Source organism: Alligator mississippiensis, chromosome 13, assembly GCF_030867095.1.
Source record: "Alligator mississippiensis isolate rAllMis1 chromosome 13, rAllMis1, whole genome shotgun sequence".
In the NCBI taxonomy this organism is placed as follows: Eukaryota; Metazoa; Chordata; order Crocodylia; family Alligatoridae; genus Alligator; species Alligator mississippiensis.
This window is the reverse complement of record NC_081836.1, coordinates 19,117,898-19,145,357: the sequence shown is the minus strand read 5'-3', so window position 1 is coordinate 19,145,357 and position 27,460 is coordinate 19,117,898. Positions and strand designations below refer to the sequence as shown.

At 47.2% G+C, this 27,460-nt stretch overlaps 1 protein-coding gene across 1 annotated transcript in view; it reads right to left on the bottom strand.

Annotated features, from left to right (window-relative positions):
* CAMTA1 (calmodulin binding transcription activator 1) overlaps nucleotides 1–27,460 on the bottom strand; it is a 1,290,304-nt gene that overhangs the window by 938,875 nt on the left and 323,969 nt on the right. The window contains exon 3 of the mRNA XM_059716189.1: nucleotides 14,677–14,744. Coding sequence (XP_059572172.1) covers nucleotides 14,677–14,744 — 68 coding nt within the window. The remainder of the gene's footprint in view (nucleotides 1–14,676; nucleotides 14,745–27,460) is intronic.

Genomic DNA, 27,460 nt, shown 5'->3' with positions numbered 1-27,460 from the left:
CTGATTTACATACGTTTTTCTATTGTACACAGAGGTGATTGAACAATAGCTTAAAATGAAGTCTTACTCTTGTATATTATGGGGGGGGTGGAGGGAATGGGGGGGTGGATATGTGCGGTGTGAGTCACTGTGAGGGGGGAGGATGGCTGGGGTGTGTGAGGGAGTGTGGATGTGGAGGTCTGCGTGTATGGCAGTGCGAGGGAGGGTGTAAGTGCATGTGTATGGTGGGGTGTACATGTGGGACTTGCCCTACAAACACACACACACACATACACACATTCAGCCCCTCCCTCTCTGCACACACATGCTGTCCCTCCCTCCCTGCACACTCCTCCCCCTCCCCCGCACCTGTGGCCCCGGTGTACCAGCACAGGTCCCTTGCTCCCGCGGTCCAGCAATGCAGCCAGAAGCCACATAGTGCTGGAGCTGCTGGCAGCAGGCAGGAAAGTGTGGAAATGGCAGCTACAAGTTGGGGGAGGGAATGGCAGCGAGAAGGCAGGCGGGAGTATAGCAACATCTGGGTGGGAGCACAGGGCCTGTGTTGGTGTCCCGGGGCCAGCACTGGCGAGGCCCAGAGCAGGCCAATAGGAGCGTGGGACCCCTGCCCTGACTCAAGCACAGCTGGTGCCAGACCCTGCACTCCTGCCACCCCACTCTGGGTGCCACTGGTGCTGGCCCTGGGACACCACCGCAGGCCCCACTAGCCTGTCCAGCTGTGGCTGTGCTCCTGTGTACCCACCCACTGCCACTCCCCCTGTCTGTAGCTTCCATTTTCCTGCTTTCCTGCCTGCTGCTCCAGCACCATATGGCTCCCAGCTGCATTGCCGCAACCGCAAGACTCAGCAGGAGCCGGCCCAACCCAGCCCAGCCCTGTTATCTGAGTTTCTCTCTGGCAGAGGGAGGTGGAAACAGCCCTAGGATCCCAGGCCAGAAGTTTCTGCTAGGTAGAGGCTTTCGGTTGGGGGTGTGAGGGGGCTGGGGGTGGCGTGGGGTAGAGCTGGGCAGGCCTTGCTGATGGGTCCTGCTGCCAGCTTCCCCCGAGTTGTACTGCTCCTGGCTCCTGTCATCTTTGATAGGCAGTCAGGAGCAGATAAATATTAATTTTCTAAATTTTTAGGGGCCCTGTAGGCCAGATAGAATTGCCTGGTGGGCTGGATTTAAGCATCCTGCTGGGGCCTGGCCACACCCCACCTCAGTTCAGCAGTATGGAAGGGGAGGGAGGGCTGCTCTAGCACCCCTGGCTTCTAGCCTGAGCCACTGCAGACATATGCCTGCATTTCTTCAGTACAGAGGGGATGTCTGTATGGTTACAAACCAGTTCAACCTAACCAGGTTGCAAAGATTGAATCAATTCAGGCTCAGGCTTTTTGAATGTCTGTCCCTAGCCCATGGGGTAGTCTTAGTGTTGCCAACTCAGACTGAAGCTACTCCAGGAGATTGTTTTCCAACATTACATAATGTCATTAATTGTACTGTTCAACCAGTTCACAATATCAATCTCCCGGACTGCTTTCAATAGTCGCTGGGAGATCGATGCCAATTCCGGTAAACTCCCAACCAATCTGGGAGGGTTGGCAACCCTACTTTCTTTCTCGATCTCTCTGTGTAAACCCTAGGTGGTTAGAGCTACTTTCCTCTGCTTCCAAAAGGCAGAAAAATTGGGGGTGTGGTAGAGATATAAAACCAGATTCCCTGATTCCAACAGTACTTTGCCAATGGGGCCAGGCCTTCTTTATTTATTTGTTATGAACTGGGTGCTGCCAAGTTTTTGATTTATTAAGTCAAAATTTATCAATAGGAAATGCTGCACATTCTATCATCCTTGTCTCTTAAATGAAAAGCAAAGCTTGCTTTACTAACCCAGAAGAGGAAAATTAAAATGCTAAAAATAAACCACTAGGTAGCAGAAGTAAAACTAAATTACCACAAATAGGTACTGACACTGTATGTAAATTGCCATTGATTTGTATGAATACATTGCAACTGAACTTTTTTAGTTCCAAAAATATTAATCATTGCCAAGTCTTGCTGGCTTGAAACACCATATGGTGCCTTTCTGAGCTGAAAATCTAAAACTGGAAGCCCCCTTCCTCCCCCAACACACACTTGCACTGGTATAGTGTATGGCTCACAGTGCTAACTGGATATAAAGAGATGGTTAAAAACCTTTTGTATCAAAATCTATGAGTAAAATAGCCAAAGCACAACTATTCTGCGCTTGTTGTGAGCTGGCCTACCATTTGTATTCACTGTCTTTAATACAGTGCTAGTGAAAAAACAAACAAATAAAACACTTTAAGTAGGCAGATGCCGCAGAAAGAGGGCAAAAAAAAACTTTGGAGTTGGGCTATTATCCAGCTCTACAGAATACAGGACCTTGACAGAAAACAGTGCCCACAAGGAATACTCATAATCATACTTTAGCATTTAACTCTCTACTTTAGGTGCCTGGTCTGTTCATAGAATGTGCACACCCCTTAATAGTGTCTGGGTTCAGAAACCAAGCCTTGTTTTAGGCAGGAATTGTGCCTTAGTCAAGCATCCACACCAACTACACCTTAGCAATCACTGCAAATACCATCACAACTCGGCAATCACTTCAAACACCTTGTAACCTGCATACTTTAAGGGTGAGATTACACGTTACCGTTAGATCATGTTAAAACCACTTAAAACCTGAATGATCACACATTAAGGTTCATTAACTAGTGCTAAGCATAGAGTGACCATATGTCCCAGATTGGCTGGGACAGTCCCAGCAGGTTGGTGTAAATTGAAGCAAAAGTCCTGGATTTGGCTGCTAAAGGCAGAATCAGAGGCTGTTGCCACCTATAGTGGCTCCTGACCAGGAGCTGGATGCAGGGAGCAGGCTAGGCTGGGCATAGGGCAGGGATTGGCTGGGATGAGGCAGGCCAGAAGAGGGGGCCATGGCTCAGGTACCTGCGCAGGGTGACCAGGATGGCTGCCCACTGCCGAGGCCCATGCTGAGCATGACAGCACTGGGCAGCTGTCGGTAGCAAGCAGGTGGGGCCATTCCCAGCCTAGCCTGGTCCAGCCTCTGCACATGGGAGATGGAGCCCAGCTGAGCCTCCACGCTTTCCCACCCCACCATCAGGGCTCTTCGGAGCCGCAGAGTCAGTGTATATGTGCATGTGTCTGTGCATGTGCAGCACCCACTATCCTAGATTCCCTTACCTTTTTCTGGATTCCCTTAACCATAATATGGTCACCCTAGCCACGTGTCCTTTAGGCATCTTAAAGTTACGGCACTTCAGGCCAGGATTATCCTTGAGCAAGATTAAGTACCTAGGTTAAGTAAACTTCTGGATGTTCCCCTGAGATAAAGCCACCAATCTGCAGTCCTCCAGTATCTTAAGGTCGGAAGGGACCTAAACAGACCATCAGGTCCAACCCCTTGCCCCTGGCAGAAACAGGTGCCAGGGTCATATTACCTCAGCCAAATATCTGTCCAGCCTCCGAAGATCCCCAAGGTAGGAGAGAGTACCAGCTCACTTGGGAGCCCATTCCAGAGCCTGGCAGCCCTAACTGTAAAGTAATTTCTCCTGATGTCCAGCCTGAACCTTCTCTTTAACAATTTGTGGCCATTATTCCTAGTAACCCCATGTGGTGTTTGGGGGAACAGAGCCTCCCCCAATTCACACTGGTCCCCCTTGGCGAGTTTGTAAATGGCCACCAGATCCCCCCTCAGCCTTCTCTTGTGGAGGCTGAATAGGTTCAGACCCTTTAGCCTCTGTTCATAGGGCCTGCCCTGCTGCCCCCTGACCATGCCAGTGGCCCTCCTCTGGACCCTCTCAATGCTAGCCACATCCCTCTTGAAGTGTGACACCCAGAACTGTGGTCTGACCAATGCTGCATAGAGAAAAAGGATCACCTCCCTGGACCTGCTTGTGATGCATCTGTTATCCTTAATGACTGCTTCCTTGCATTGACAGCTCATGTTCATTCTGGAGTCAACAATGACTCCAAGATCCCTTTCCGCCACTGTGTTGACAAGAAGGGAGTTCCCCAGCCTATAGGTATGTTGCTGGTTCCTTCTCCCTAGATGCAGCACCTTGCACTTGTCTGTGTTGAATTCCATCCTATTCTCATCCGCCCACCTCTGTAATTTGTCTAGATCTAACTGGATTCTTTCCCTCCCCTTCAGCGTCCCCACCTCGCCCCACAACTGTGGGGGCATTAATCCCAGGAGGCGTTGATCCCAGGTCGATTAGCTATCACCCAGAAGTTTACAGCCCTGGACTGGAAGCTGCAAACAGCCAGGTAACAGGTGTGTGGGGATACAGTGAGTTAGGTGGGGAGGGAAGAGCATGGAGAAAGGGTGAGGGGGGACAGGACTGGAGGAAGTTGGGGGGAGTAGGTGGGTGGGGAGCTGCCAGCCTGCTACTCCCTCTGCCCCAAAATTGCCCTCCCCACCCCCAGATCACTCCTCTCCTGCCCAAATTGCCCCCTCTGCACCTCCATCAGCCCCTCTACCACCAAATCACTGCTGTACCAATCAGCCCAAGAGTGGCTAAGGCACTGGTAGATGGGTTCCCCTTCCCTGCCTACTGCTGGGGTCCCTGCAGACCATGATGCCCCAATGCACCAAGATCTGTCAGCCTCTGTCAGGACCTGGCAACTGGAGGGCAAGCACCTGCCAGGTAGCTACCAGGTTCAATGGGGGCTAAATCCATGTGCACAGGAATGGCATGGGCTAGAAGCAGGCAGGGAGAGGACCTCCTCCTCCCCCCTGCTGCTGCTGCCATCACTGCTCTTGGACTGACTCAGGTGGCAGGGCAGTTATCCAGGGGTGCAGCAAGGATCAGGGTGTTTATGAAGGGCACTGGGGTGATTTGGGAGACAGAGGGAGTGAGCCAAGTGGCATTGGGGAGGGAAGGGGGGGGGCTCTTCCCCCTTCTTTTCCAGACTATACCATGACTACAGCATCAACAAGCACATATGCATGGAGGAAACATGCAGCCCCTTGCCATGCACCTGCTCACCAGCCCTTTGGTGGAAGTTCTGAGCAGTGCACACTGGAGAGGCTATTAACAGTGAATGTGTGACTGATCACTAGTAGTAGCTAACCTTAACTAAGGAATGTTAGTCTGTGAATTAGCACTTGCTCACTCAACTATGAGTGTTTTTACAAGTGCTCGGGGGGGGGCAGTTGGCTAGGGTCAGACGTTACACATAAAATCGCTTTAAGTGATCAGAAACTGGCTTGAACCTGTAACAGAACATATGTTCAGTGCACATAAACCAGTTTGAAATGGCTGAAACTGGTTTGAGATAAACCTGGTTGAATGTAATATCAGACTTAACTGCTTTGGGTCAAACCAGTTTATGCAATGTCTGCCCCAAACCCCTTCCTGGTTTAACTTAAACCAGAGTGCCCCAGCATTCCAGATACTTTGCAGGGGCTCTCTACTCCAGAGAGCTGGGCTGACCCCCTCCCCCCTGCTCCCTGGCTGGAGCTCTGGCACAGCAGTGTCTGCCTGGCTTTTCCCCCTGCACCATTCCCCCCATCCCCCAAACCACTCATTGCTCAAACAGGGATCCCTCCCTCCTCTCTTCCACAGCACAAACTAAAGCCAGCATGTGGTATGCTAACTAACGCTGAGAGGTGTCCCTATAAGGCAGACAGGACAAAGACAAACAGGACAATATCCACTTAGGTCTTTTTGGAGCTAATCAACAGCTCAGCTGGTAATGTCCCTCCCTTCCTTCCTTGGAAAAAGTTGTTGAAGAAGAGCTTGAACTAATGAGAGAGGCTTGTGTTTTCCTGATATAAATGCTGTGTAACTACCTGCTGGTAACTAAATGCTGTGTAAATCCCTGGCTAGCAGCAGCAAGGGGAGGGAGGGAGGGGGAACCCCTCCCTAATCACAGCATCCTGCTGGGGTCTGGCCATACCCCAGCTCAGCACTTTCGAAAGGAAGGGAGGGCTGCTCTAGTGCCTCACGGCTTCTAGCCTGAGCCACTGCAGGCATATGCCTGCATTTCTTCAGTCCAGAGGGGGTCTGTGGCTAGGGACAGACATTACATACAAACCGGTTTAAGTGATCAGAAACTGGTTTAAACCTGTAACAGAACAGACAATCAGTGCACATAAACCAGTTTCAAAATGGCTGAAAGTGGTTTGAGATAAACCTGGTTGAATGCAATATCAGACTTAATTGATTTGGCTCAAACCAGTTTATGCAATGCCTGTCCCACACCCCTTCCTGATTTAAGATAAACCAGAGATCCCCAGCATCCCAGCATGCAATCTGGGCTGGGTGGGGCTCTCTGCTCTCTAGCTGGAGCAGGGACCGGCCTTATCAGAGACACTAGGTGGCACGGCTCTATTAAGGCAAAGTGAACAGGAAGGGGGTTAATTCTTCCCTCCTTTCCCTCTTCCCCCACTGTAGCCAGGATCAGCCTGTCTGCCCAGAAGCAGAGCAGAGGGAGCTGCAGTTGTGGCCCCTGAAGTTGGCAGACCCTGGCTGCAGGGAAGGGAGGAGGGAAGAATTAATCCTTATCCCTATCCCCTTCACCTTAACAGGGCCATGCTGGGTAGACTGTCCTGCAGGGTTGGGATGGGGGTTCTGTTCCATGCTGGGGGGGACTCTTCCCTCTCCTCCTCCTCCCAGGGTGGACTCTGTGAGGTGCTGGATAGGGACTCTTCCTCCTCCTCCCCTCCCCCTGCCACCAAGGGGCTGGGAGGAGGGGGCTCCATGTGATGCTGCCCAGCCCTGGGGGGACAGGGCAGGGCAGGGGGAGGCTCTGTTCCATGCTGGGGGAAACTCTTCCCCCTCCTCCTCCTCCCCCCAGACTGGCAGCCCCAAGTGTGGAGTTCAGTTGAACAGGATGGACGTGGGGGGTGTAGAGGACTCCCTCCATGACTGCACACACTCCCTCCATGGCTGCAGCCCTGAGCACAGAGCTCAGCTGGGCAGGATGGAGGAGGGGGATCTAGGGGACCCCCCATGGCTGCAACACTCCCCCATGGCTGCAGCTCCCCTGCCTAGCAGCAGCAGCAGCAGCAAGTGGGGAGGTCAGTGTGCTTGGGCCCAGTGCAGGTGCGGCTCCAGCCAGCGCTGTGCTGGGGGAGAGAGTGGAGCCTGCCTTATCCCCCACCGGGGCTCTGAGCCTGAGCTTGCAGCTTCAGCGCTGGAGCCAGGTGCTTTCTCCACTCCTTGCTGTGCAATCTTGCACTCACACTCTGCTGGGACTATAGGGAGTCTCACTCCTGCTTCCCTGTAGAGTCCAGTATGGGGCTTCTCCATCAGAGAGTGAGCTTCAGGGATAGAAGCAACCGGGCAGGCTGTGTGGGGCTGCACTCCTCACACCCAGCGCAGCGCTGGTTGCCTGTATCCCTGGAGGAGCCTCTATCCCTAGTGAGGAGCTGAAGGTATGGTGCAGAGCCCTAAGGATAGAGGCAGCCAGCACTGCGCTGAGGGCGAGAAGTACAACCCCCTGCTTCCTGCCCAGCCACTTCTATCCCCACAGCTCCACGTTGTGCCTGCAGCTCGCTCTCTGATGGAGAAGCCCCACGCTGGACTCTGCAGGGAAACAGGGGTGGGACTCCCTCCAGTCCCAGCAGAGTGCGAGTGTGGGACTGCACAGCAAGGAGTGGGGTAAGCACCTGGCTCCAGCACTGGAGCTGCAAGCTCAGGCTCAGAGCCCTGGTGGGAGATAAGGCAGGCTCCGCTCTCTCCCCCAACACAGCGCTGGCTGCAGCCATGCCTGTGCTGGGCACGAGTGCCCTGACCTCTCTGCCTGCTGCTGCTGCCAGGCAGCGGGGGCTACAGCCATGGGGGATCCCCTAGACCCCCCCTCCTCCACCCTGCCCAGCTGAGCTCTGTGCTCAAGGCTACAGCCATGGAGGGAGTGCATGCAGCCATGGGAGAGGAGTCCTCTACACTGCCGGTTCAGCCTAGCCAGGTTAAACTAACCTACAAAGATTGAATCAATTCAGGCTCAGGCTTTTTGAATGTCTGCCCCTAGCCAGTGTGGGGAGTGAGGGCGCTTCAAACAGAGTGGCTTCAAGAGCCACTCTAATTAAAGTGCCCACGGCATCTCATGTATCAGTGCCCCTGCACTTCAAAATGATGGCAAGTGTGCTCTAACTAAATCCCATTGAACGAGCTTTATTTAAAGTGCCCCCACCACCATTTTGAAGCGGGGGGACACTGATACACAAGATACAGAGGCTGACTGGAGCACACTTATTAGCACACTCCAGCCAGCTGGTGAGAGCAGCCTCCACACATGTGTACAGGCATCCCCTAAGACTAGAAGGCAGTAATGCCAAGGATGAAGGCCCAAGGACCCTCTGTAATCCATGCATAAAAGTAGGCCTCAGACTCACTTATATTTAGCCTAATGGCAAGATTGTGAACCTTGGTCATAATTGTTTTTTTATAGAAACTGAACAGCTGAACAAATAACTGCAGAGGGGAATGCCAGCTGGGCAGGAGTATTTTTTAGGAAATATGTACAAATACTGGTCTAGAGGAAAGATGACCAGTATTGTTTTAGTAACCAAATTAATATGTTAATAACCTAAAGGCAGGAGTTGAAATTAACCCACAAAAAGTAGTAACACTAAAACAAGTGGAATACAGCAGGCTAAATAAGAAAAAGAGAACCTCCCAAATATAAGATTAAGTTAGTGCCTAACATAACATCCTAGGGTAATACTTCCCAGCACAAAGCTGTGGAGGTGGGGAGGGGGGGAAACCCTATTGGAATGAAAACTATCCGGTATCTCACCATGTTCCCCCAAAAGGACTATGTGAGGAACAGGAAAGCTGGTTACTTAGTATTGCTTTCCTCTCTCTCTTTGATTATAATTGCTTCACTTTGCTCAGGCATGTAAATAAAGCACTCTCTCAAGTGCATGATCTGATGGTCTTCGACCAAATAATAGTATTTAGTCAGCAAGACCTGAACCCCAACCAGTAGAACCTTATATAAAATAATTCTGAGTAATATTTATTGCCCAAATTATAGAAAAGGCTGCAGTTTACCCTGGCTACTAAGAAAAGCCATGGTGTGGCCTATAGGTTTGCAAAAGACACTGTTCACACTGGGCCTGTTGGCAAGGGGTAAAATGTAACTTAGAGCTATTGAATGAACAGTGCCATGCCCAAGCTCAGACTCAGGTGACTAAATATGAAAGTGTTACTCGGAGTTTCTGCAGCTGACTTATATAGATCACACTAATCTTCCTCACAGGCTCCAGGGGCTGCTGGAAAACCAGCTCTTGAGGAAGTTAAAAGGCAAACTATTTTGTGTAACTGAGAAGCAAAGTTTGCCAGATCTTTTAAACTGGCACTGAAATCAATTTGGGGCCTTTGCTATAACAGCATGTTCTCAGACTGCCAAAGCAATCAATTGAAATTGGTAAGTGGAGCCATTCAGGCAGGTTTGAGAGTTTGCCAGTGATTGTAGGTTATGTCATAACAAGCATTTGGAAACTGCACTACCAAGTTCAGTTCTACCACATTTTGTTAATGGGGAGTGTTGCTGCAGAGCATCTTTCTAGTTGAGCCCAGCAGAAAGCTCACACTTACCTACCAAACAGGCTTTGTGGTCGCAAGGCACTGCTACAATTATCCTGCAGCTCACTCCCACTAGTGTAAGTTCATTCACAGTCCCGTCCCCCCACCCAACTGTACATTCTTATTTAAAAACTACTAGAAACTGGGTGCAGGATCCCAGTATAGGCTGGCATTATAACTGCCATGTTTTTATTTGTTATCTTGTTTCTGTGGCCTGTTGTAAACCCTAGGCCTGAGCTTGCAGAAATACCAGGGGTTTTATATGGCAGTGGTCCAAGCAGAGTTGTGGAGATGCCTGACAGACTATCTAAACATGCAGAACAACACAGAAACCGTTATATTTTGTTGAACAAATTAAGTGCAGTGGATTTCAGCACCTATTATCCAGTACAACACTGCTGATTCTGACAGCAATAAAGCAATGGAAATGCATATTTTACTGGCAGTTAAAACATATCCATCTGAAATCATCCTCCCTACCATCCTCACCTGATAGGCAGTTCTAGTTTGTAAGGGCCTGATTTTCCTAATTTATGCCACCATGGTTCAGTCCAATGCAGTCACTGTATCACTGTTCACTGCCTGACTGGAATCCAGATGAAGCAGGAGACACTGAGTTAAGGTTTCCTGAGCTGTCTGCAGCTATACTGTTGTGCCAAGAAGCTCATGCACAACTTTCAAATCCTGATACTACCCAGCTCTGAGTAAAGGACAAACTAAAACATTTATAGTCTGAAGAGCCCTTTGTTTTACATAAACTTCCCCTTTTCTGTTTAATAATTTTTTAATCAATTTTTGTATTATAAAAGGAAGGTAAAATATAGTAAGTAATGCCATTGTCATCCAAGAAAATATGGTCAACAAAATGCAATGCAACATGAAACAGGTAAATAACTCTGCATCAAAGTACAGGGGATAAAATCCATCAGTTATAAGAAGAGACATGTCTTCATGCTCAATCAACAACTGAATTTCAAACATAATAGCTAAACAGTGTGATCTAGTGGACTAGAAAGACAATTCAGGATGGAACTGAAACTCCAGAATATTAATCCAAACTTTAATGCTGATCCTCATTTTAGCCTTTGGCAAATCCCTTAACCCAGTGTCCAAGTTTTCTTATGCTTGAAACTTGGAAAGTGTTACATACCATCTCACTGGATGTGATGAGAATTAATATTTTTAAAGACTCTTGAAAATTAAAAGCACTGGAAAATTAGCATTTACAGAAACCGTGTTGGGAAAGACAATTATTAGAATAGATGTCTTTATCCAGCAAGATTGTTTGGGTCAGGAAAATCCATTGTGCCATTGAAAACCCAATGAAAATAATAATTATGTTGTACTTCCTATGAGAAGGACAAGTAATTTTCCATGATTTGCATTTAAAATCTGGAAGTATCAAAAATTTTATTAGTGCTATATTACAGTAGGACTTCAATAATTCACATTAATGACTAGAAGACCTATTGTGTATTAGCTGGCAAATTAATGAGTAAGCAAACAAAACAATTACAAGAAAACATCAAGGTTACTGCATCACAAAATGCACTTGTTAATTTATGTGGATACATTGTCTAGTTTTAATGAATTAGTTATAATAGTCCAGTATCTTTATTAGCATGTTTTGCAAGAGTAAAAATGTCTCAAACCAAACCAAACTACAGCCCTGTCCTTTTGTGGACTTCCACAAAAATCTTGGTGGAGTGACTCGGAAAACCATCGGCATTTTAGTCTGTCTTTAAGAACCCTTTGGACATCTGCTTAGCATTTCTTCAATGTTGTTATGATGGTGTTAACAGACTGGCATAATATACTGCTTGTTTTCAAAATACAGAAATAATAGGAGATCCAAGTGGAACCATTTTTCTATGGAAACACTGGAAATCTGTTCTTTTAAATTTTTCTTAATACCTGTTTTTAAGATAAATTAAGTGATTATTTTAAGGTAAAATTGTAAGGCACTTCTTACGCTGCCAACATAGAGCTACTGCCTGAAATGCAAAGCCTCTCCATTTTTTGCCTCCTGTACGTTAACGCATACATTTCTAAGACCCAATTATCTCCCAAATCAAGTCTCATTCAACCCAGTTCAGTTAGAGCAAACCCAAGCCCTGGAGCAAGGTTGCAGGTTTCCATGATAAATATCTTTTATTCTAGTATCATGGACAACATGGTGGGGCTAACCAGTGGCAAATGGGGGATGGAGACTGAATAGCACTGCACCTTCGTAAATCATTCACATCACTTCTGAATGTTTCCTTGTAAACACAAAACGCTGGAGCCAGCTTTACCAAGGATTCACAATATCACATTGCTGACCTTTTATTATGGATTCCAACTTGCAGCGAGCACTTGTCATAGGGCAGTACCGTATTGTAACAGCTATCTAACATCTGGCTCTGGGGGCACACACAGCTAGCTACTGCCTACTAGAGATCTTCTGAGTCTTCTCAAAGCACATGTGCCTGATCAGTATTCCAGTACCTCCACCCCACGGTCATCATAGGGCAGAGACACTTGACATTTAGTGCAAAGAGAAATACTACTGCAAAATAGCCATTTCATCCTTTTTTCCCCTACAGATTTATTACTACTCACTTTGTTTCCTCCAGCTAAAGAAACTCTTACAGCACAACCCATTAATGAACCACAAATATTTTGCTCCCAACATCCTTATAATTAGGATGGAGGAAAATCTATTTGTACATATTCATCTTCCATCAGAGAGCATCACAGACAAGTGTCAACCTCTTCCTGAAGCTCACATACCAACATCTCTATGAGAGCTAACTATAGAAATTCATTTCATAGTGATCCCTCAACTCACACTATGTATCATTTTATTAAGAAACTCTATAAATGTCAGCAGTGCAATTCATTTTTATTAATTTTCTAAAATGAAATTAGCAGCACCCGCAGCAGCAAACAAAGAATGGGGAATGTTCCAGTTCAGTGCTGGATCAATATCATTAATTCTTTAATACCAAAAGGCCTGTTTATATGAACTCAGCATTTAACTGCACCAATTAATTTCAATATTAAAAAAAAAAAATTCAAAATGAACTCAACAACTAATTTAAGAAGGTCCTTGAACAGCCATCACAGCTTTCCTTCTCATGGGACATTATGCTTTCAAGTGTAAACACACAGGAGCAGGATATTGTAATATTAATAGGAAAATTGCTGTTTTCATGCATTGCCTTTAGCAAACTAAACAAACCCATAAAGTCTTAAAACACTTCTACAAAATGTATTTATAATCTGATGCCTTTAATAGTACTGCATATATCCCCTGACTCTGCTTAATATGCCTTCTGATCACTCAGTAGTTTGAGTTGGCAAAGGTTCAATGAGAAGTTCTTATATATTAGTTCTATAACTCAAACTCCCAGGTCAGAAAATAATGTTCTCCAACTGCATCACATTGCCTAGTGGCCTTCAGTGGGTCACAAAAGACAAATAATTTACACAGTCTCCAACATAAAACAGCAGGCCCTGTACACTGTAGATCCAAATCCCTGTACCAACAATGAGAGGCAGGCCATATATACTTGAGTCTGGTTGAACTTCCAGCGCTGTTCAGGATAATTACAACATATAAAATCCTCTCACCTCTCAGTTACTTCTCAGCCCTAACACATACTACATTTTGATTAACAAAGAGCCTGTTTAATAATATAATTCACGAGGATCTTGACGCTCCTCTTGTTCTCCAGAAGATGAGGACGAACATCTTAAAAGTTAACACAAGCTGTTTTCTAATTTTCCAAAGAAAGCCATCCAACTGCTGTTGGACCCTCCTTCTTTACCTAAATCTTCCCTTCAGGGATGACCTATTAAACATTCAGCAAATTAATATGTACTATTTGTTATGGTCAATAACAGTTCTCATGTCTTACTACAACTTCTGCCTGTGCTAATTACAAAGGAATGCAATGGCAAACCCAGCAACAAACTACTCCAGGCTCTTCTTGCATTGGTTCTTCAGGGCCCCATTGTGTGTTTCCTGGGGACATCCCCAATGGGAAACATAAGGGAAACTCTCTGCCTTCAAAGTGCCATCTTGAATATCCTACACATTGACTTTTTCACTACACAGCAGCCAGCTCACAGGAATCCTGGAAGTAGGAGGGCCCCACTTCCAGCTAATCTGACCTCACCTCACAAAAGCCACAAGAAGTCTTCTTTGAATTACCGAGGGTCAAGTCATGGCTGAACTGCAACATGAACTAATCCATTTTTCCCTGGCCTCCTATTTGTGATCCAAGTATGAAAATGAACTAGGTTTTTCATCTGCTGCACTGTGAGGAAAGCACAGAACTTCAGCACACATGCAGGCCCTGCTGCTGAGCTAACCCTCCACTGGCTCCAAGAAACTCTGGCCACCATCACTGGGACAGAGGTTGCCATGTAAACAAATGGAAAAATGTGCATCGGGAAACACTTCAGAAACGTACACCCTCACCACAAAAAAGTTCAGTTTTCAGTGGCCAGTAGCACAACTTCATGCCTCTTAACATAAGAAAAATGTCAGAATTCCACAACAGGAAAACATCTGCGGCCTCAACATACTGGCTCCCATGGGGCTGAAGAAGTTAAACATTCATGACAGTTAAAAGAATACATGACATTTACTGCATAATAAACAGCAAACATGACTACTAATTTGGCTTTTTGGGACCACCTCACTGCCAGACACTTAACCCCAACAAGAAATGCCAAAACACAAACAATTGCAAAAACTGCATTTTAAATAGGCAAAACACAAGGGATTTTTTTCATTTCTGGCTAGCAGGTTAGTGACAGTAGGGAGCATTGTCAAGATAAATAGCCTTCATTCAAACAAGTCTTTTAAATCCATTCATCTGAAAGCATACAATTATATGTTAAACCATCAGGTTAAAAGTTTTACCTGTCAAGATTGCAGGTGTTCTATTTTTAATCAATCTGATTTCTTTCAATAAAATGCTCATTAAGTCAATTAATAAGACTTTGGTGTCACAAGTGATCAAGCAAGACTTGAAGTTTTCACTTTGTGGTCAATGAATTGATTAGCAAGTCAAGTAATCAGTGAAAATAAATCAATGTACATTTTCACAAGCTGCAATACTAGCAATGTTACCTTGTTTTAGGGGAAGTCGTTAGCCATTCCTCATGCTTTTCAAAAGTTATTAAATAAGCTGCAATTTCCTGAAAAATAAAACATAGAAGAAAGAATTAATTGGCATGGAACTTTTAGAAACTCAGAAGTTTTATAGAATCACGCTCCTCTACACCCAGTCTACTCTCAATAAAGGGACTGCCCAGCAGAGGTCTCTCCCTCCTGCCTCACCTGCTCCATTTGATAGTACATCAATTTTAAAAGTCAACACTGGGGAGGTCTCTCCAGAGTTAGACCCATCTCTCAGGTCTTTAATCCAGGCAGGAGAAACTATACTTTGCCAGCTTGAACTTCCAAGCCCCAAAGCCAAATTATATAAAGCTTAAAAGGAAAAGCACCAAGCATTGTTATTAACCTTTTCTACTACCCTAGAAGCTACTCTGATAACTTCATCTCCAGTGCAGCATCTGAGAGCTCAGTGCTACGTCAGCGATCTAAGAGGAAGCTGGTGGAGGAGGTGCAGGCACCTGAAGGTGAATTAAATATTTATAAACACAACAACATCACTGCAGATAGAATTACTGATTTATTAATAATTTCTATAAAAAGCCAGTGGGTGACATCAATATAAGTCATCGCTCCTGCTTGCAGGCATGATATGGCCCATTACTTCCAGATCAGAAGTGATTTGCTCACAGGAAAATCAGTAGAGAGAGTTTGTAAGTTAAATTAAGATGGTATTGGTAGATGGGTTTCATGAACTTGGCATCACTGCCAAATACTAAATCAATTTCCTTTAGCCTGGAAAAAAAACCATGATTGAACAGAACATGTGGAACTGTCTTCAGTTAGAACCCTCACAACCCTGGGCACAACACAAGACACTTGTGCAATCCATGGGGAGCAGACAGTAGAGACACCCTGGAGTAGGTCCATATAGCACTGTGCCAAGATGCCTCCCCACCTTCAGCTGGCATCTTCACACACACACATACCTTTCCTGATTATCCACGGTGTAACAGGGTCCTTCCCCTGGGGTGGCTGTAATGCCCCTAGAGTACCCTTGTCCTCTCTGGTTCCTTAGGGTAATTTCCCCTTCATTTCGCCTGCCACACCTTGATGTTATTATGACTTCAGAAAAGGAGGCTGCCCCAGGCTCCCCAAGCAAGACAAAGCAAGGTCATGAGCGCCGATGCCACTGTTCATCACCTTAAGGGCTAATCACAGCCTCCACATCTCCCCTACAGCCATGCCTATGCCTCACAAATGTTACCACCCATCACTTAAGTGGGCAAAACCTCCAGGTCACCCCAGCCTGCACTCCCTTGTTGGGGCCTTGGCCTTCCTGGCCTCCACCCCCCTGCTCTGGCTAGTCCCTTTAGCTTAGACCCACTACACCAGGCCTGGCTTCTTGGGCACAAGCTCCATCTTGCCCTCTCTGGGCTCCTTAGCCATGCACCTGCCCCTCTCTGGGCTCGCTCCAGCTCTAATTCCATGCTTCTTTGCACTCCTCTTGCCCATACTAGTTCCAAACCCAAGCCACCTGTCCAATTCAAACAAAAGTTATAAGCACTCAGACCCAAAAGAAACTTCAAGCCAACTGACTGTCTTCCAAGCTTCCCCCTACCTTGGGCTGTCCATTGCAGTAGGCATTCAGTGTCTTACTAGCACTGCCAGGCTTTTCAGGAGTCAGCAGAGCCTCCCACTGCAGCTTTCCAGGGCAGGAACTCTTCACTCAGTGGCTAGCAGGATCAAACTGGCCACATGCTCCAAGGCACAGGCTTTAAAGCTAGGAACAGACATTCAAGAAACCTGAGCCTGAATTGATTCAATCTTTGCAGGTTAGTCTAACCTGGCTAGGCTAAATCAGCTTTGTAACCACACAGACAGCCCAGAAATGCAGGCACATGCCTGCAGTGGCTCAGGCTAGAAGCCAGGAGGCGCTAGAGCAGCCCTCCCTTACCTAGTGTTGAGCTGAGGGGGGCATGGCCAGGCCCTGGCAGGACAATGTACCTCAGGAGGGCCCACCCTCCTTGATAACAGAGCAATTATCAACATTTCATCAGCAGTGGTGGCCCCTCAAATTCAAGGATGACGTCCATCAGACTTGATGGGTCCTCAAGTAACTGAAGAGCCCAATTCTGGATGCACACTTTCTTTGGCAGTGGGGGCATGTTGTTGCGTGGGGGAGTGGGATTCACAGCTTTGGGTTGGCCTCTTTCTCCTTCCTCCGTTGTCACCGTTTTGCCTCAGTATCAAGTCATTGGGCCTCAAAGTGGCACGTGCCTTGGTGGACTAGGTGGCACCATGCCAAATGGCTAGCATTTAACACCCTATAAGAAAACACAGCCTCACTCACTACAAGCTCTTCTTCAACAGCTTTTTCCAAAGGAAAATGCATACCAGCCTCTGGCTTCTTTACTATTCATTCCATCCAGGAAGAGCACACACCAACTGCAGATGCTTCCTCAGCCTGATAAAGGGCTTTTAAACCCAAAAGCTGACTAAATTTTTTTTCCCACCTATCTAGGTGGTCTAATAAAAGATATCAGATTTACCCAAAGACCCTTGTCTGCCTTTTCCAAAGGAAGGAATGCAGGGACATTATCATCTGAGCTGTTGATTACCTCCAAAAAGCCCTAAACAGTCGCTGTCCTATCTGCCTTACACAGCATAAGCTAGCATACCACTTGCTGGCTGTAGTCCGTGCTGTGGGAGAGAGGAGGAAGGGATCTCTGCTTAAGCAGTGACTGGTGAGAGGGGAGGGACAGGAGCACAGGAAAGCCAGCAGACCCTGCTATGCCTGCAAGTCTCTGCCGGAGCTCCAGCCAGGGAGCAGAGGGAAGGGGCCAACTCTGCTGTGGAGCAGAGCCCCGCCCAGAGAGCATGCCGGGATGCTGGAGGTGTCTGATTTAGCTTAAACCAGCAAGGGGCCTGGGACAGAGGACAGACATTGCATAAACCAGTTTGACCCAAATCAGTTAAGTCTGATACTACATTGAACCCAGTTTATCTCAAACTAGTTTCAGCCATTTTCAAACAGGTTTATGTGCACTGAATATTCACTGCACGTAACCAGTTTCTGATCACTTAAACCGATTTACGTGTAATGTCTGTCCCTAAACTGAGAGGGTACTAAGCCTTACCCCATCTTGTCATGTGATGACCACCGTGTTTGATGACCTGCCTGCTCTCCCTGCTAGAACTGAGGTCATCTGTTTGCAGCCCCTTGTTTCTGGGCTGACTCCCTGACTGTCCTTGCTGCATTCTACTGCTCTGCCTCCCTCCCCTGGGTGAATTACCTTCCCCTAGTTAGCCTCTCCCTGTGCCTTGCACCCTGGTCTGTCTGCTGGCAGCCATTTCATTAGCAGCTATCTTGTTTCCTAGCTGCTAGTCCCTGATTCAGCTCAACCTGGTACTCTTTCATTTTAAACTAACAGGAGCCTTCTGGCTTCCTGTTACACATCGGAATACAGGAAAAGCCAGACTGAATCATTCCACAAGCCTCTGCCCCCTGCAGTGTCTTGGCTTGGAGAGAGAGGCCTGCATCAGCTGGTTCGGAGGAAGGTAAAGTCACCCCTAGTTAACAGTTATGGGATAGCCTGCCCATACAAAATATGCCTGCACAGCCTTGCTGATTCAGTTCTGGAAAGAGATTTTTCTACAATTCTGGATGATCTCATGCATTTTAAAATCTCACTTAATCTGAAGACGTTTAACCCTGAGAAATATGAAGTGCTCCACCTGGGGAGAAATAATCCGCAACAGATTTACAAGCGTGGCGGTGCTACACTTGCTAGCACCATAACCAAAAGAGACCTGGGGGTCGTGATACCCCATAGATTGAACATAAGCCACCAATGCGATGTCATAGCCAGCAAAGCAAATAAGACACTGGCATGTATCTATCAATGCATCTCAAGCAGGACTAAGGATACTCCTACTCTACTCAGCTTTAGTAAAGCCGCAGCTAGAGTACTGCATCTAGTTCTGGGCACCGCACTTCAGGAAGGATGTGGAGAAACTTGAGAGTCCAAAGGAGGGCTACGCATATAATTAGAGGTCTGGAGAGCAGGCCATATGTGGAGAAGTTGAGAGACATGGGACTGTTCAGCCTGGAGAAGAGAAGACATAGAAGGTACTTGGTGGCAGCCTATAAGTACATAAGGGGTGCACATCAGGGCCTGGGGGAGCAACTTTTTCACCAACGCACCCCAAGGGAAGACAAGGAATAACGGTCACAAATTGCTAGAGGATCCCTTTAGATTGGACATAAGGAAAAACTTCTTTATGGTCTGAGTGTCCAGGGTCTGGAACAGACTTCCCCTAGAGGTGGTACAAGCACCTACTCGAAATCTTCAAAAAACATCTGACGCTTACCTTCCTGAGATCATCTGACCCCAGCACTCTTTCCTGCCCAAGCGCAGGGGGTCTAGACCAGGTGATCTCGTGAGTTCACTACCAGACCCTATAATCTATGACTCTATGAATCTATGAGCTTTGGCCTCTGTGCCAGACTGTGATGGCAAGCTCTGTGCAAAAAATTTCATCGTGTGTCATGTGCTGGTCACAAGCCTGGCTACTCTGACCACTGGCTGGGCACAAAAGATTCAAGCAAACTGTTTCACAGGGGAAGAGAAGGTTGCTGGCACTACATTAGAGACTGGAGTCACTGCCATAGCCCAAGACAGCGGATAAGACAGAGGTTCCCAAACTGTTGCAACCCCAGATGGGGTCACAACATCAGTGGATGGGGTCACAATAAATGTGCCCTGAGATTTCTGTGCCCACAGCAGGGTGCAGGGCTGCAGCTGCGCTGGACCAGCTCCACACAGGAACCGCCTCTGTGGCCCAACGGGTGAGACCCATTGTGGGAGGGAGTGCAGTGCCATCATGGCCACCAAGGTGAGGCATGGCAGTGGCAGCCGCACAGAGTTATGCCCACGCTGCTGCCAGGTGAGCAGGGGGCACCTCAGTTTGGCAGCCATGGTGGCACAATGCGGCGCTCCCTCCCTCCTATGCCAGGTCCTGCCCGCTAGGCTGCGGAGCCCCCAGGGGGAGGGAAGCAGGGGGGGGAGCCCCAAGCCTGCAGTGGGCTGTCCACATCCCCCCACCCCTTACAGGCTTTGCTCCGGCAGTGCTGCCACAGGATTGCGGAGGAAAGCCAGGCTCTGCACTCCACTCCAGCCACAGCAGCTACCGCCTCCTGTGGTTGGCAGCCGGCACCTGGGCCCTGGTGGGAGGAGCGGGGGGGAGAAAGAGGTCTGTGGGCCCTGGCCCCGGGGCACCTGAGGGGTTGGGGGGGCTGTGAGTTGGGAGTGAGAAGCCATGCTGAGGAAATGAGGTCATGCTGAGGAAAAGTTTGGGAAGCAGTAACATAAGAAACAGCAGCAAGGCAATCACCAGGAAGTCAGACAACATACAGCTAACCAGGTGGTAGCAATACTGAACTGGAGCACAAGTTCCCCTGGGGAGACTACATGCTCAGAAGCTGCACATGGCCCTGGTCCCTACATTGTTGTCTAGAAAGGCAGTCACACAGCCTAGCTCAGCCAGCATTACACTGCTACAGTACTGTTCATTTCCCTTTTGCACAGGCAGGGCCACAGTGAACCACGTCATGGCCAGTCCTGACCAGATAACAAGCTGAAGCCAAGCATTTTTCTCAAGAGGGCAAACCATACAACCCATGATATGTCAGTGTGATTAAACCAGCAACAGACTGATTTGGCCTCTGGAGCAAGCCCATCCAGAACAGTCCAAAAACAATCTGTTGTATTTATACAAGACGGTCTAATCAATGATTGCTCTTGAGCAGGACTAGAAGATGGCAGAACTCCATCTCCCACTTACTGGCTACAGCACTCTGCAGCTGGGCATGTGTAGCATTATGGTTGAGTATGAAGCAATCTAGACTCTAGTGATTCTACTTAGAGCAACATGCCCCATATTTTCAATGTAAGATACCCAAAAGCTGTGTCAAAAGAGATACTAAAAATACAAACCCAGCCTAGGCCACAACGTATTCCAATGCGGACAGGTTCTGGTATCTCATCCCCTGAGTCTCATGTTCATCATCTCTATGCAGCTCTTTGTTTGCACTGTAAGTGTGTACAGTAATTAAAATTTTCACTAGAACTGCCTGAATAATTTGCAGAATATAAACAGGACCGGCACACTGTCAGCTCTCACAGTATTTGGAGTCTTTGTTAGAGCCCCAGCACTAAGACCTGGGACATAACTTGAGATCTGCAGCTCAAACATGCTGTCAACATCTAAAGTCTTACATGGGAACCCTCCAAGACTGAGTATCCATTCTACAACAGATTCTTCTTGCTTCAAGTTGGTGTTGGTTTTGGCCTGGCAAAAAAGTCCAACTGGGGGGGTTCCATGTGTCCAAAGGGAAAAACAGCAGATTCCAGGAAGTATTTGTGCTGCGTATGGACAATGCAGGGCATATTGACCTCAAAGTTCTCCCTGTTTGATGGTTACTGTTTGCCTCCTCCCCAAGTAGCATAAACCAATCTGAGACTATACTTCACGGTGCCTGGAAAACCTATAAGGCTCTATGAAATAAAGTATAAAGTGAACTAGAATGAACAAAGCAAAATAATATGAAAGCAAAGACACTTTATGTTTGCACCATTTAATCTCCACATCTTGGATTCAAATCCCAATCAGACAAAAAAAAAATATTTTAGTTTTTTGTTATAAATTACATCAGTGGTGCTCTGCTTCCTGATTGATAGGCCATGATGCACAAGAAACTGCTTAATTTAGTACAAAGCTGCATTCTGGCAAAGGCAAAAAGCAGTCAATTTAGGTCACGCTGCAGAAAAAATGCATCTAATAATCTCAGCTATACCTGTCAACCCAAATTCTGGATGTGCACACCAGGTTCATAGGGATCATCTTTATTCCTGTTTCTTTCAATTATATCGGTAGTGTGAGGAGAAGGGTCCATGACAGCAAGACCAAATCTGCAGGTTCATAAACACCCCATCTGACGGCACTGTCATGAGAATGCCAAGCAAGCCAGGAACACTGCTCTGCAGAGACCAGGCACCCCCATCAGAGGTCAGCCCACATTACCTGCAGTAAGTACAACTGGCCACTGGGTGTCACAGTGGCTCTACAAGAAAAGACCCAGAAGAACATGCCCTACTCGGTAGACTGGCATCTTAATGACAGTCACATTTACTCCAGGGTCTGTAGCTTTCAGAAGCCTGACCCTTCTCCCACGCCTAAACCTGCCATGCTCTGGTCTTGCCCTTCAGCCTCCCTTCTTTGAGGTCTTATGTCTTCTGGTCTGGTCCCTGCATTGCTGCAGCGGAGGACAATAGCCCTTCAGAGCAGCACTCCAGGAAGACCACCAATTGCTCATAAGGGTAGGTGCATGGTGGACAAGAACTGGCCTAACCTTTAGGGCTGAGCTCCTGGAATCAGCCTGGATGGACAGGCTGGCTGAACCACTGTTTGGCAAAGTGTCCACACATCTTGGCCACCCAAGAGCCGTCTCATCGTACAGAGTAACACATGCTAACTTACACTGTCCTAGGTTGTGTACCACACAGCTAAAATCCATGCTCTCCTCCCAGTGACTTTCCCACTACATCTCTGCCTCCCTCAGCTGTTTTGCCCCAACCACTGTAGGGAGAACTGAGAGTTCATGTAGTCATGCTGGGCCCCAGCTAACTGCTGTCTTCAAGACTTGATTCCCTCCCCCAGTCTAGGCTCAGATACCCACCATGCCTCATGTCTTATTCTTATTGCACCTGGGAAAATAGTGTAAACATCTGCAGGTGCCATGGCTTCTGATTCTATTAAAGGACAACCTTTCCTGGGTGGTCCCCGCAGCTTGGAAATGGTTTGATAGCATTAAAAACAGGCTGCTTTTCACTAACTGTAGCTGTTCATTTGGACAGGAGCATCATCAAAAAGCAAGGGGTCTGTACAGAGGGATAAAGGTACCAGCAGGAAGTGGCTTGCATGGATACACACAGTACAAATGTTACAGCTGTGCATGGCTTGGAAGCAAGCACCAGTTTCTCTCAAATGTCACCTCTAAGTCTCATTGTTCCCCAAACTGACCTTTCCTAGTTCAGTGTCTGTTTCAGTAAGAGAATAACTCAGGCTCACACATAGAAATGTGTGAACCAATTTCAACTACTTTACAGAAAAGTGAGAAGGAAAAGTTCAACTACAACGTCAGTAAAATGAGCAAAATGCTGAGAATGCCATTAAGGACTTTTCCTAAAAGTCTCACTACTCGAGGAACAAAGCGCAGTCTCATGTGCTCCCAGGGAAGAGGAGAGTACAGTATAGCTGCAACACTGAAACAGACTATCCAAAATATCAAATAAAAATTAAGTTCTCCCCTATCTATTGACTCCTCTGTGAAATCCTATGAAATATGAACTTTAATTTCTACCCAGGAGAACATTTACAATCTTTTCTCCAGTACCTGATGAAGAGTGTTTGTGCCTGAAAGCTTGCAATTAAAGACATTTTTTTTGCAAAAATCTTGTTGGTCTAATGAAAGATATAATCCCTACTACAAGTCCTGATTGCCTTTTAAATTCTCCCCTGGAATCCAGCATGAAAAACATGACCCTTAGGCAGTCTTGGGACCAGCAATCAATCTCCTCCCCTTAACCCTGCATAACCAGGGCAGAATGCTCACCTATCCAACCAGCAAGACCTCAATCCACCCAGTAGTAGCATTTCACTTGGAAAGCATGCAAAGCAATGAGAGGGAAATCTTAATTAGGTCCTTTGACCCCAAGTCCATGAGGCACAAGATTTCTCAAGAGTCTAAGGTTCCCCAACTCTTTACCACTCAGCAGCACAAACATCCCCTCTGCCTCCTGCACACAGTCACACCTGTCCAGCATTGTGTCAGCATTACCATTCCAGGCTGCTCTGGCATAGACATTGCTCTGCCTCAGAGGCAGGTTGTGAGGAAAGAGTCCCTAGAGCCTGCAGTGCTTCAGAGCCTGATGCAAGACATCCCTCTGATGACCCATTCACCAGGACACATTCAGATGGGTTTAGTGCTGTCACTCTATGTCACTCAATAATCTTTCCCCAAAAATAAACAAACAAACCTCAGTTGGCTCTAGTTTTTCTTCTCAGAGAGAATTTGGTGGTGACAGCTAGATGGAAAGGTCAGTGAAGCTGGCTTGAATGCTTTATTGCCTCAAATTAGACTCAAAACACATTTGTAGTTTATTCTCCAGAGCTTTTGTAATAAAAGTGTCTACAGGCAACGCAATCTAGAATATTATGTACACACAAAAATGGGTCTTTTGACCAGGAGATAATAAAAAAAAGTTTTGTTTGTTTGATGAGAGTTCTTTTTATCTGTATGGTACCAAAGCTGGGGGGGGGCGGGGGGGGGGGCAGAGAAGGGAAAAAAAAAACCAATGCTCTCCAACCAGCTGGCCCAAGCATCTGCTAGAGCCACAAAATGCAATTATATTACTCCCAAACGAGACATAAAAATATCTTGTTTCCAATACTCTTGGTTTTAAGACTCATACTTAATGTCCTCTGAGTATTTCAATGGTGCCAGATCTCTGCGTTATGTACTTTATTAGAGTTGTGTGAATGTCATATTAATGACTTCTAACCAACATGTTTACACTGCAAATAAATTCTCCCAGAATCCACCGCATACCTCATTTTACAAACAATTATTGCCCCGTATTTTTAAAACAATTACTATTGCAGTAGATTATCTGAACAATACCCCTTGTTTGTGAATCAGGGAAAAGGCTGCACGAAGGCTCTCAATACACACCTTTCATTTATTTCTAATGGGTTGTCATTTAAAGTTCAGTGCCCAAACAATACATGGCAAACCCACAGAAAGAGATTCCTGGCACAACGCTTAACTGACTAGTCTTGGAGCATACACTAAATGCTGCGTTCTCACAAGACACAGTAGGGAGTGAACAAATATCATTTCTGAAAATTTGACAATATGCAACTGAATGAAGTAAAGACAACTGGTCCCAAAATAACTTGCCCTGAAAACCCAGTGTGAAGTCCAGTTTCAAAAGTGATGAAATATTGTCTTAGATGCTTTCAGTTTACAAATGGCTAGTGCTGTGAACAATCCACTGAATTTCTATAGAAAAAATATCCAGCATTTAGGATTCTTTCAAGACAGAGCTATCAAATCAATTTAGAGGATTTTTAAACAGTGCACTTTTGCACTGAATTTGCTATGGATTAAGAGATTCACTTGTGTGCCTATTATGTTGTACTACGAACACGTCATACTATAGCATGCACCATATCCTAAAACGGAAAACCAGCCATATAGATGTAATGGAACTACCCACACTGGATGAGGAAGGATGAGTGTCACAAATGGGGAGTTCTCAGTCTAATACAATACAGTCCTATAGAAATAGTTTCATTGTTGTTAGGGGCTGGAAGAGACCTTACAGATCATCAGATCCAGCCCCCCTGCACTTGGGCAGGAAAGACTGCTGGGGTGAGATGAGCCCAGCAAGACACTTTTTAAAGATCGCCAGGGTGGGAGACTGTACCATCTCTGGGGGGAGCCTGTTCCAAACCCTCAGCACTCGACTTATAAAGTTTTTCCTTATGTCTAGCCTGAAGCGATCCTCAATCAGCTAGTGCCCATTATTTCCTGTCCTCCCCTGAGGGGCCTTGGTCAAGAGATGCTCCCTCAGGCCTTGATGTATGCTCTTGATATATTTATAGGCTGCCACCAAGTCCCTTCTGAGTCTTCTCTTCTCCAGGCTGAACAGTCCCAAATATTTCAGCCTCTCCTCATATGACCTGGTCTCTAGGCCTGGTCTCATGCACCTGGCCCTCCTTTGGACTCTCTCAAGCTTCTCTACATCCTTCCTGAAGTGCAACGTCCAGAACCAGATGCAGAACTCCAGCTGCAGTCTCACCAAGGCCAAGTAGAGGGGGAGGATGACATCCTTAGCCTTGCTCAAGATGCCTTGGTAGATGTATGCCAGTGTTTGATTAGCTCTGCCAGCTATGACATCACATTGCTGGCTCATGTTAATGCATTGGTGGCCCATGTTCATACATTGATTTATATAAGCAGCCATTTAGGCTAAGGACAGACTTACAAAAAGCCCAAACCTGAATTGATTCAATTTTCACAGGTTAGTCTAACCTGCAAAGACCGAGCTGGTTTGCAAGTGGCTACACATTCCCTTTTCATTCTGGAAGTACAGGCACACGATTGCAGTGGCTCAGGCCAGAAGCTCGGGGGCACTAGAGCAGCCCTCCCTTCCCTTTCACAGGGAAGCTGAGCTGGGACAGGGGAGCAGGTGGCCAGGCCCTGGCAGACCTAAGTAAGATTGAGGAGAGGTTTAAACCTCCACCTTGCCCTGCAGGGTTCAGAGGGTGAGGGAAGAGGGAGCGTGGCCAGACCCCTGTGGCAGGCTCCAGCAGCTCTCCAACTGCCAGGAGCTATCCTGGCTTACCGCTTCCCAGCCCCAGAGAGGGACTCTTCCCTCTCCTCCCTCTTCCCCACCACTGTGAGGTGGGAAGTGGGGCTCATAGAGTTCATAGACATTAGGGCTGGAAGGGACCTCGTGAGATCATTGGGTCCAGCCCCCTGCACTCCCGGCTTAGGTGACAGGTGGGGGGGGAAGGGGAGAGGCAGGCAGAGTGCTGGTGGGTCCCTCTCTCCCCTCCTCCTCCCAAGAAGTGCCGCTGGCACATCCAGGCTTGGCAATCGGCCAAAGGGGGCCCTCCCGCCTACACTGTTACGGCTGCCTCCGGGTGGTCCCCATTTGGCCCACCCTCACTGTCAATGTCAGCACAGCCACCACATCACCACCAACACCACTGCTGCTGCCTGCGGGCGGTCGCCATGCTCCCCCAGCTTCAGGAGGCATGCGTTGCCTCTGCCCCTTATGTACTTATAGGCTGCCACCAAGTCACCCCTGAGCCTGCGCGTCTCCAAGCTGAAGAGTCCTATGCCTCAGCCTCTCCTCATAAGGCTTGTTCTCTTGACCTCTGATCATGCGCATGGCTCTCCTCTGGACTCTCAAGCTTCTGCACATCCTTTCTGAAGTGTGGAGCCCAGAACTGGATGCAGTGCTCCAGCTGCGGCCTCACCAAGGACGAGTAAAGCAGGAGGATGACTGCTTGGGTCTTGTTTGAGATGCAAGCCAGAGTTCTATTTGCTTTGCCAGCTGCAGCATCACATTAGTGGCTCGTGTTCATGTTGTGGTCAATCATGACCCCAAAGTCTCTTTTGGTCATGGTGCTAGTAAGCGTAGCACTGCCAAACCTGTAAGTATGATGTGGGGTTTTTCTCCTGAGGTGGAGCACCTGGCATTTCTCTGTGTTGAATGTCATCAAGTTTTGATCTGCCCACTTTGCGAGCCTGTCCACGTCAGCCTGAATTGCCAGCCTATCCGCTAGAGTGACCACACTTCCCCATACTTTGTTGTAGTCTGTAAACTTAGCCAGTCCACTTCTGACACCTGAATCCAGATCATTTATGAATATATTAAAGAGTACTGGTCCAAGTACTGAGCCCCGGGAGATGCTACTGATCACCATGCACCACGTTGACTCACTTCCATCGACTATCAGTCTCTGGGTCTGACTATGGAGTGAGTTCCCCAGTCCTTGGACCATAAGGTTGTCGAGGCCGCAGTTTCCCAATTTTACCATGAGGATATCATGGGAAACCAAGTCAAAAGCTTTTTTGAAATCTAAATATATGACATCAACCTCTTCTCCTTTGTCCAGGTGATGTGTCACCTGGTCACAGAAGGAAATGAGGTTGGTCAGG